The sequence below is a fragment of the Scleropages formosus genome, chromosome 6 (assembly GCF_900964775.1).
Source record: "Scleropages formosus chromosome 6, fSclFor1.1, whole genome shotgun sequence".
In the NCBI taxonomy this organism is placed as follows: Eukaryota; Metazoa; Chordata; class Actinopteri; order Osteoglossiformes; family Osteoglossidae; genus Scleropages; species Scleropages formosus.
The window spans coordinates 33567923-33576911 of record NC_041811.1 but is presented as its reverse complement, the minus strand read 5'-3'; the positions used below and the strand labels follow the sequence as shown (position 1 = coordinate 33576911).

The 8989-nt window shown below is 50.1% G+C and overlaps 1 protein-coding gene across 1 annotated transcript; it reads right to left on the bottom strand.

The window, feature by feature from the left end:
- Nucleotides 1-3693: 3693 nt before the first annotated feature.
- LOC108932998 (beta-crystallin B3-like) lies at nt 3694-5858 on the bottom strand. Its single transcript, XM_018749776.2, has 5 exons — nt 5718-5858; nt 5388-5506; nt 4798-4930; nt 4424-4566; nt 3694-3928 (listed from the first exon to the last, which is right to left on the bottom strand). The coding sequence occupies exons 1-5, from the start codon at nt 5790-5792 to the stop codon at nt 3694-3696; spliced, it is 705 nt and encodes a 234-aa protein (XP_018605292.2). The 5' UTR covers nt 5793-5858.
- Nucleotides 5859-8989: the final 3131 nt, after the last annotated feature.

Genomic DNA, 8989 nt, shown 5'->3' with positions numbered 1-8989 from the left:
CGGCGTGGATCTTTTTTCCACGGTTATGACATTTTTAATGATTAGAGAAAACAGAAGGAAAACGTGACTGTTGGATCTTTGGAAACATCTCTTTAGGACTGTGCTGTACACATTTTTGTTTCGGTAAAGTTTAAGTAACTCATTTAAGCCATTTGTGTTTTTTTCCATTTAGTTCCAAAACAATGCAGTAAATTGTTTTATTAAAGGTTACAACAGTAGTTCCCTATTTGCGCTTTAGCAGGCATCCTTGTGTCATCGATCTCAATTCAGTCCAATTCAATTCAATTCAGTTCAATTCAATTCCCCATGATCTCATGATCCCCAATTCAAAAAATCCCCATGATCTCTTAAATTCATGTAATGTGTAAATGTTCATGCTCTATAACTTTGAGATCATACTTGTTGAATAACGGATAAACTTCCACGCAGCCACTCGTGTAACGTAAATGTTTTTTTTTTTTTTATTTTTTAGGAAGGTGATCAGAAATCATGGATCTTCTGATAAAGTTTTATGCAGCTACTCGTGTGATGAACATTGGTTCATATGATGGAAAGAAACTAACTGCACTTAAGAATCACACATCTGCATCTAAGAGTCTCTTTCTGCTGATGTAACGAACACATTGTATTTTCTACGAGATGTTCGTCGCTTTGGAGAAAAGTGTCTCCTAAATGGATACATGTAAATGTAAATTCAGTTCAATTCACGCACGCAATCCGAAGCGGCTTGTCCCAAGTGGAGTCGCGGCGAGCCAGAGCCTAACCCGATGATACAGGGTGCAAGGCCAGATGGGGGGGGGATGCACGGAGGATGGGATACCAGTCTGTCACAAGGCACCCTAAGGGGGACTCGAACCCCAGACCCACTGGAGAGCAGACCTTGGCCAAACCCACTGCACCGCTGTGCCGCCTCTCAATTGAATTGAATTGAATTGACTCTTTCTGGTGCTCAGGCCCCTGGGTCACACATTTCAGAATGTGGACGAAAACCAGCAACTGCTTGTCCAATATATGGTCACAGTCACAGCGGTCCACGGTCTGACCCAGAAGTATACGGCATGAGGCTGCAAACATGCCCACACACACACGGGAATTTAAAGTCACGAATTCACCTGAAACAAGAATTTCGACTGTGGGCGGAAAATATGAATATGAAAGAGAATATGAATAATGGGAGAAAATGGAAACCCCGCAGAGACTGAGCCGGATTCAAACCCATGTCAAAACCCACAGCCCCAGAGCGGTTAGGGAACCTGCTGAAAAATGATGCTGAGACCGAGGGCGGACGGGGGAAGTGTGGATGAAACCATTAGTCCAGTCATTAGCCTTTCTTCTTCTAAAAAGAGAAATTAAAGTGCTCTCACATCAGCTGTTGGCAGACCGAAGGAGGTCAGCGATTGCAGAGCTCTCTTGTGTTTCAGATGTACAGGATCCTTTATTATTCAGGACAGATGGGATGTCCAACGCGGTTGGTTGTGCGACTTCTCGCTCGTAAAGAGAGGGCTTCTTTTATTAGGGAAACCTGGTGTTTTTCAGTTTTATGGGAATTGTGCACCTTGTGATGGACTGGCATCCACCTTGACTGGCTAATTGCCTTGTGTTTCTGGGATAGGCTCCGCACCGCTACGACCCTGACTTGCCGCCGCGCCCCCCTCCGGTGTTGAACAGTTTTTTTTAATAAAAGAAATTAGAAGAGCAAAAGCAAACATGTAAACCGAGGTAGAGCACCGAAGCCTTTAAGACGCAGATGACCGATGAGGGACATCTCAGGCTGCACCGTGTTTACCTGCGTTCCTCTTCCCTCCCCCTTTACGCATCACCTGTTGAAATTTACCGCTGTTTCCATCATTTACATGAGAAGCTGTGAAAATCCAATCTGTATATTATATCCCCCGTACTGTAAATTGCACTACTGTATTATCTCATCCTGCACTGTTGTCTTGTTTCTTCGTTTTACATTTTTCCACTGCACCCCCATACTCCCCACCCCCAACGTACTGTCGTACATAGCTGTAGGAAGAGAGGGCTGGGGCTCAAGAATTTCATTGTATTCATCGAAGACACACACACACACACACACACACACACACACATTTTCAGAACCGCTTGTCCCATACAGGGTCACAGGGAACCGGAGCCCACCCGGTAACACAGGGCGTAAGGCCAGAGAGGGAGGGGACACACCCAGGACGGGACGCCAGTCCGTCGCAAGGCACCCCAAGCGGGACTCGAACCCCAGACCCACCGGAGAGCAGGACCGTGGTCCAACCCGCTGCGCCACCTCACCCCCCCACTGAAGACACATGACAGTAAAATTTGAAATTACACCAGTGTATGATTTTATTTCGATTTCTCATCCATATGTTTTTATTAAAATATATGTACAGCAGTCCTGCTACAGTCAATTCGCTTTACTGGCCTTTACTTGGAACTTTACATCCAATATTGTGAGGGATCTGGTGTCACGAATAGATGAAAAAGAAGATAATGAAATGGATGCAAAAGCTAAAGGAAAAATATTGAAGTAGGTGGCGCAGTGGTGCAGCAGGTTGCACTGCTGTCTCATAACACCTAGGCTCTTTGGATGTAGGTTCAAATGTGGTTCAGTCTACACGGAGTCTGCATGTTCTCCCCGGGTTTGAATAAGTTTACTTTGGGTGCTCTGGTTTCCTCCCACTAAATTGGTAATTTGTGTGCGTGCGGTTGCCCTGCAGTGGACCGGCATCCTGTTCAAGGTGTCCATCCCCCACACCCCCGAGCTTTGTAGTCTGTGCCAACAGAATACAGCAACCCTGACTTGGACCATGAGTTCATGAAAGTGAATGAGTAAAAATATGTTATAAAGAGAGAGTGGAACCCGGTTAAACTATTCAGTAACGCGGCGCACTAACAAAACGTCTTACTCAATTATTGCAAGTCTGTGACATTCAAATTTATGTCCGTGTCACTTTGCAGAAGCACGTTATGCACTGAGACGCTTATTGGAACAGAGGTGGTTCGAGTGTCGTAAAAGTGAACTTCAGTTCTGTGTGTCTCTTATGGAAAGAGAGATGTGACCCCAGTAATGAAGAAATGGTTTTCAGAATTAAACTCCGGTTATTACGGTAAAACGGTTGCCTGGCTCAGAAGGGTGTAACGTCAGTAAAGCGCCTGCTGAAAGGTACAGAGGATGTCGGTGTAGTAGGGTGTCCAAGTAATGGTGGGTGTGGGTGGGGGAAGTACCTTACTGAGTGGGGTTAGGGTTAGGGTTACGGTTACGGTTACAGGGTAGACTTGGGAGTAGGGTTAGGGTTAGGGGTTGGAGTGATGGGTTGGAATTACACTCACGAGTAGGGTTAGGGGTTATGGGTTGGAGTTATAGTTAGGGTTAGGGTGACAGCTTGGAGTTACACTTAGGATTCGTGGTTAGGGGTTACGGTTAGGGTTAGGGTATGAGTGTTGCCGAAGAAGAGCCTCAGCTGACCCCCATCACGTGAGCCCTCGCTGACTCGAACTCAGGGACCCCAGAGACGACAGGAATGCGGTTAACTGACCAATCCGGTTCAGAGGTGCAACCTTTATTACCAGCCGAGACACACAGAGCACCGGTCACTTCCGCGTGCGACGCTTCTTGCTCCCCCTGGGCGGAACGCACTCGACGGTGGCCGCGGGGGGAGTCTGCGCGGGGGGGCTCAGGGGGCTGCCGGGTCTCCTTCAGCTGGAGCCCGCGGCGGCGGCGGGCGGGGCGGGCGGTGCGGGGGCGGGGGCGGGCGCGGGGGCGGGAGCGGGAGCGGTGAAACAGCCACGCTTGTGCCACTGCATGTCACGCACACGCCTGATGGACTGGATCTGCGGTGTGGAGGCTTCCCAGTCGTTCCAGTGCTTGTAGTCGCCCTGCTCGAACACAAACTGGCGCCCCCTGTAGCCGGGGTACATGTAGGCCACCCACCTGCAGGAGAGACGCCCACACAAAGGGGTTGGAGAAGACTAGGAAACGGCATTTTCGGAGGAGCAGATCTACTGCAATGGCGTCTCGCTGCGTACCTGTGTCTCCACCACATCTGCATGCGAATCGAAAGTGAGCGTGAGACGAAAAAATGCTTTTCAGAACTAATCAAGAGACGCTTACAAATTACGTTCGTTCATTCAGCTGACGCTTTTCTCCAAAGCAGATTACGGTTATTTACCCGTTTATACGGCCGAGTAACTTTACTGAAGGAATTTAGGGTAAGTACCTTGCTCAGGGGTACTAGAGCTATAGGTGGGAATCAAACTCACCACCTTTGGGGCCAAAGGCAGTAGTTCTAACCACGAGGCTACGATTCCTACGTCTGTTACTCGAGCACAGATGTAAAGACTTCACAGGCAGTTAACGTTTGGTTCTGGCAGCAGGCAGCGTGTCATTTACCCACAATGCACTGGGAGGGCCGGCGCCCGTACTCACGTTCCGTTGAGCGCCTTGATGCTGGCCACTCGGTCGTGGAACCCGTGAGCCCAGAGGCTGGGCACGTCGTCATCCACAATCTCCATCTTCCTTCCGTTAAAGGCGGCACCCTCGAAGAGGTGGAGCTTGTGGTCGGCGCCGTCCTGGAAAAGGCGCCGGACACCGGCGAGTCCCAGTAAGAGGCCCCACCTCATTTCTAGAGTTATCGTCATGATTTCCTGACCTTACTCGCTTACGTCACTGCTCGGCGTGAAGGACGTTGCAGTTTTAACCACGATTTGCGCAAGTTGGAGAAGTGTGGCGTTACGGTTTGCGCGGTTTGTGTCCGTGCCGGTCGGTCGGTCGGTAACGGCTCCGAGGGACCAGGTACTCACCACTTTGAGAGGCCGCAGAGACATGAGGAAGTTGCTGCTCTGGCTGTTGGTCCAGGTGCTCCAGCGAGGATACTCACCCTTCTCCAGGATGAACTGCTCACCTCCAAAGCCTTGGCGCTCAAACGCCACCCAGCTAAGAAAGCGTTGGCGGGAAGGGGAGGGGGGGGGTCATTTTAATATCTGTCAACCTCTTCAGCGCTCGCTCAGCCGGCAAACGGACCGTCATCGGTCTCTTTCGGAGCTCGGATCGTGTCGAGATCCCCGTTTCGCCGAGTGCCGTAGCTGTCGGATGATTGTTTACCGTCGGCTTGTCTCCGTTTACGTTAATACCGTTCGTACGACGTTCGCTCGTTGGCGCGTCGATGAATCCAGCGATCGTCTGACCGGGTGCTGCTGGGATGGGTTTGCGATTTATTTACGCTCTTCGGCTGTAAGAACCGAGGAGGACACGGCAATTCGCAAGAGTTCCGCCACAGCGGCGGTTGGACGCGAAGACGTTTTGCTTCGGATGCGAAGGAGGACGGAGGGGGACAGGAAACGACGGGACAACAGGGACGGGAGGAGCCTAGAGGACAAGCTGTGAAACTTACGGTCCAGACTCCACCATTACGGAGGCCACTTTGTCCAGACTCTTCTCCGTCACGTCCTTGCACTCGGCTGTGAGCTCCGCCTTGCGGCCTTGGAAGTTCTCGAGCTCATAGAGCACCACCTGGTCGGAGGTGGACGGAGGGAGGGAGATGGAAGGGGAGACAGCGGGGTGAAGGACAAGGGAAGGGGGAAAGAGGGAGGACCTCAGTGAGAAGTCCATTGAGGAAAAAATGTCCAGTCCACCAATAGCGAGAAGAAGAGGATGACCATTTCTATCCAAAAGGCGATGGAAGGTTCTAGAAAGTGACGCCTTCGTGCAGCAAGAGTGTTACCTTGTACGTGACGCTTGCCCCACCCTGACTCTTTCCAGCGGCCAGCTGGTCCGGGGCACTCTGCTGCTCAGACATGCTCCCAATCCTGGGGAAGGAACAGTGCGTTTACACACTCTGCCGCCGCGCCTGCTCTCGCCCGCTGCCGCCGTCTCTCGGACGAGCGACGCGGAGCGTAACCGAAAACGTTTGTAATTCCCTCGCCCCGAGACAGGAGGTGCGACGCGGCGCTCCGGACGTCGTTCGAACGGGCCGAGCGTCCCCTCTTTGTCCTTCGGAGAGCGTGCGCTTTCAGTCGTCTCGGCAAACGCGGTGGCCGCTGCGCGTGAGGATTCTGAAAATTCCTCCGGAAGCGTTTTGTCACGACCCAACGAGGCCTCGTTCGCGCTGCTCTACGCCGTGTGCTATAGCCCAGTTAGAGGAGGCGCCGAGAAAGACGTCACGACGTCTGAGCTGCTAGAGTACGTCTCCGTTCGTCTCTGAGCTCCCGGGAGAGACGAGCCTTTCTTGCGATCCGCGTTGCATCGTGTAAAGGCTCGTAAATCACATTTACCTGACGATTTTTTCCAGACTCACCTACACCTACACCTGGGTAATGTTAGTGGAGCAATCCAGGGCAAGTACCTTGCTCAAGGGTACTACACCTGGAGGTGGGATTCAAACACACGACCTCCGGGTCTAAAAGCAGCAGCTCTAATCGCTGTGCTACCAGCTGCCCTTTTTAATTCTGAAACGTAGAACTCAGATTTCCTGCTGTCGTGTTACTTATGGCGCCTCCGCCTGGTCCGGGAGGGTCTTCGCGACACGGTGGAACCGACCTAGACGCACGCCTCTCAGAGGGGAACTAGGAGACACCGGGGGTGACGGGCAGCTCGCAGGAGTAATGCATTGTGGGAAGAAAACACGGGGCGATGGGAGGTGGTGAAGGAACAGAACCCCAAGGAACAGGAAGGACTGGTCTTCCTCATTACCTGCTCAGTCTCTGCGTAGCTGTGCTGCGATCCGCTCTTTCTCTGTCCGAGTCACCGATGCTCCGTGGGGCTTGGAGACTCAGGGGTGCAGGGGGGTATTTATGGTTTATATCTGGCCAGAACAGCAGAAAACGGCGAGCTGTTGATGCAGCAAGTCTGTCGCTCGCATTGTGTCCATCACACTGCCTCTCAATAGGCGCCCGGCGTTGGCACACGCTGCCCGGCCCGGCCCAGGTCGCCCGGTCGACCCAGCTGCCAGCGAACTGAGTACTGCTGCATGCAGGGAGAGAGCCAAGAGGATTCAGCAAATAGCTCCCACTCAGCACGAACGACGGGCCACACCCCAGTCGTCCCGCTAACCGGCAAACACACACACGCACGCAGATGGACGGACAGGGACGCACTCCGCCTTTCTCCAGAAACGCACAGCCCAGCGCGAGGTTGCCTGGGTCAACCGGGACAAGCCGCCCACGGAGAAATTGCCCGTTTCGTGTTCCGTGTCTCTTCATTTCAGAGTTTTTGGAGCAGAGTATGAAACAATCTGTCGCAATGTGATGGAATCCTCTGTGAAACATCAGGCTTCTTCAGCAGCTGTTCAGGTGTGGTTGCTGCGGTGGGGCAAGAGAGGAGACACCCCATCTTGGAGACACCTGGATGTCCCAAACAGCCAAGTGCGGGGTATACACACAACCGTATAAGTCATGGTGGATGGGGGTTGGGGGTCCAGGATGGTTCGAGTCGTCCCAATTCGGGAAAATATCATTCATCCGCCACTTTACGTTTATCTGACCACATTAATAGGAATAAAACACTTAAATACAAACCCTTCTGGTTGCTGACAATACAAAGCACACAGTTTGGCATCTCATCTCTCACTTTATTTCTTAGAAGTTCTGCACAAATGATTTGTTTTTGTATGTTTTTCTCCATGTGCTGTGTGTGAAGTTATTCATTCCAAAACCGTTTTTGCTCTTAAAAAACTAAGAAGGAAGTGGAAAGGAACAGCAGTGAATCCCAAGAAAGAGTTAAACCAGCAGCTCAAAATGTGTTTTATTAAATTGCAGCCTTGAACAATTAGCTACATTGATTGTTGAGGGGAGGGAAAAAAAAAAAAAAGGTCAACTTCAGGGTGTGCAGGAGATACTAGTAGTCACACCTGGGAGCACAAAGTGTGTAAACTCACAGGAAGTTGCACCTCGGACACTTTATTGCACAGCATATTTTATTGAGCAGTAGTTTAAAAAAAAAAAAAAAAAAAAAAATATATATATCCAAGACACTTCCTTCCCTTTGAAATAAGAAAAGAAAAAAAAAAAGAAATCAGAATAAAAATATATTCTCTTGGATTACTAAAACGACCTCTTACTAAGGAGAAGAAAATTAATATACACATCAGAGACTACAAATAATTTGATAAGTTGTACTCATCCTCATTCATGAAAACGTGAATGTGAATGGCGGAACAAGTCAGGATGTACAACTGCTCTTTATTGCTCCCAATGGACATTTGTCAACAGAGTTGGGGGGGGGACGGGGGGGTGAGCCAATCTCTCTAAGCAACGGCTGGATCGCAGAGTATCTGAGCCAGCTGGAACCAAACCCCACTGCATGTTCGGGGAATTGAAGCATTGTGCCCACAACTGATGTTTCGGGAGAAAAGAAGTGATGGCAGAAGTTCACGAACAACTCTCTGTCAAGAAATCGGTGTAATAAGACAGAAAACAGGTGATTACAGAGAGAATTATCATCATAGCCGCTTATCATCATCTGTCACTTCGCAGATCCTACGAGAGACGTTTGTTAATACACGTGTGTTCCCAGGAGCACTTGGCGGTACGTTGTACTCGGCTTGGACTGTTGAGGCGAGAGGAACCTTTGGCATCCCGCAGCTCAACTAACAACATATAGCACTTTACACTTCACTTCCTGCTCCCTTTGTGCTCCCTTGTAAGGCAGCTTGGATGTGAATTTTGTACAACTTCCTTACATTCCGAATAGAAGTGGAACCAGAAATTCAACAAGTTTCAGCCTGGAATCCCAGAATTCTTATGGTAAAACAAAGTAGAGGAAAATGCCAGCTCTTGAGCCAAATCTTGTCACTACTAGTACCTGTTCCCACTGAAGTCATTACTGTAGTAATTATGGCACAATGTTACTACATGATACTCTTGGCACCGTGTCACCCTAAAAACGTGGAGGCAGATTGTTTTGGCAGTCACTTTGATCAGGGAACTACGTGTACATATTAGACAAAAACAAGTTTCACTCTGCTGAAAGCGCAGATACCGTAGGCAACGCAGTACG

What these genes read in the sequence shown, in the direction of transcription:
- LOC108932998 (XM_018749776.2), bottom strand. Translation starts at nt 5,792, where the DNA reads ATGTCTGAGCAGCAGAGTGCCCCGGACCAGCTGGCCGCTGGAAAGAGT. An exon ending in GTAATGGTGGAGTCTGGACC is followed by an intron (nt 4,931 to 5,387) that starts GTAAGTTTCACA and finishes ACGCTTTCTTAG; the next exon opens with CTGGGTGGCGTTTGAGCGCC. An exon ending in ATCAAGGCGCTCAACGGAAC is followed by an intron (nt 3,929 to 4,423) that starts GTGAGTACGGGC and finishes TCTCTCCTGCAG; the next exon opens with GTGGGTGGCCTACATGTACC.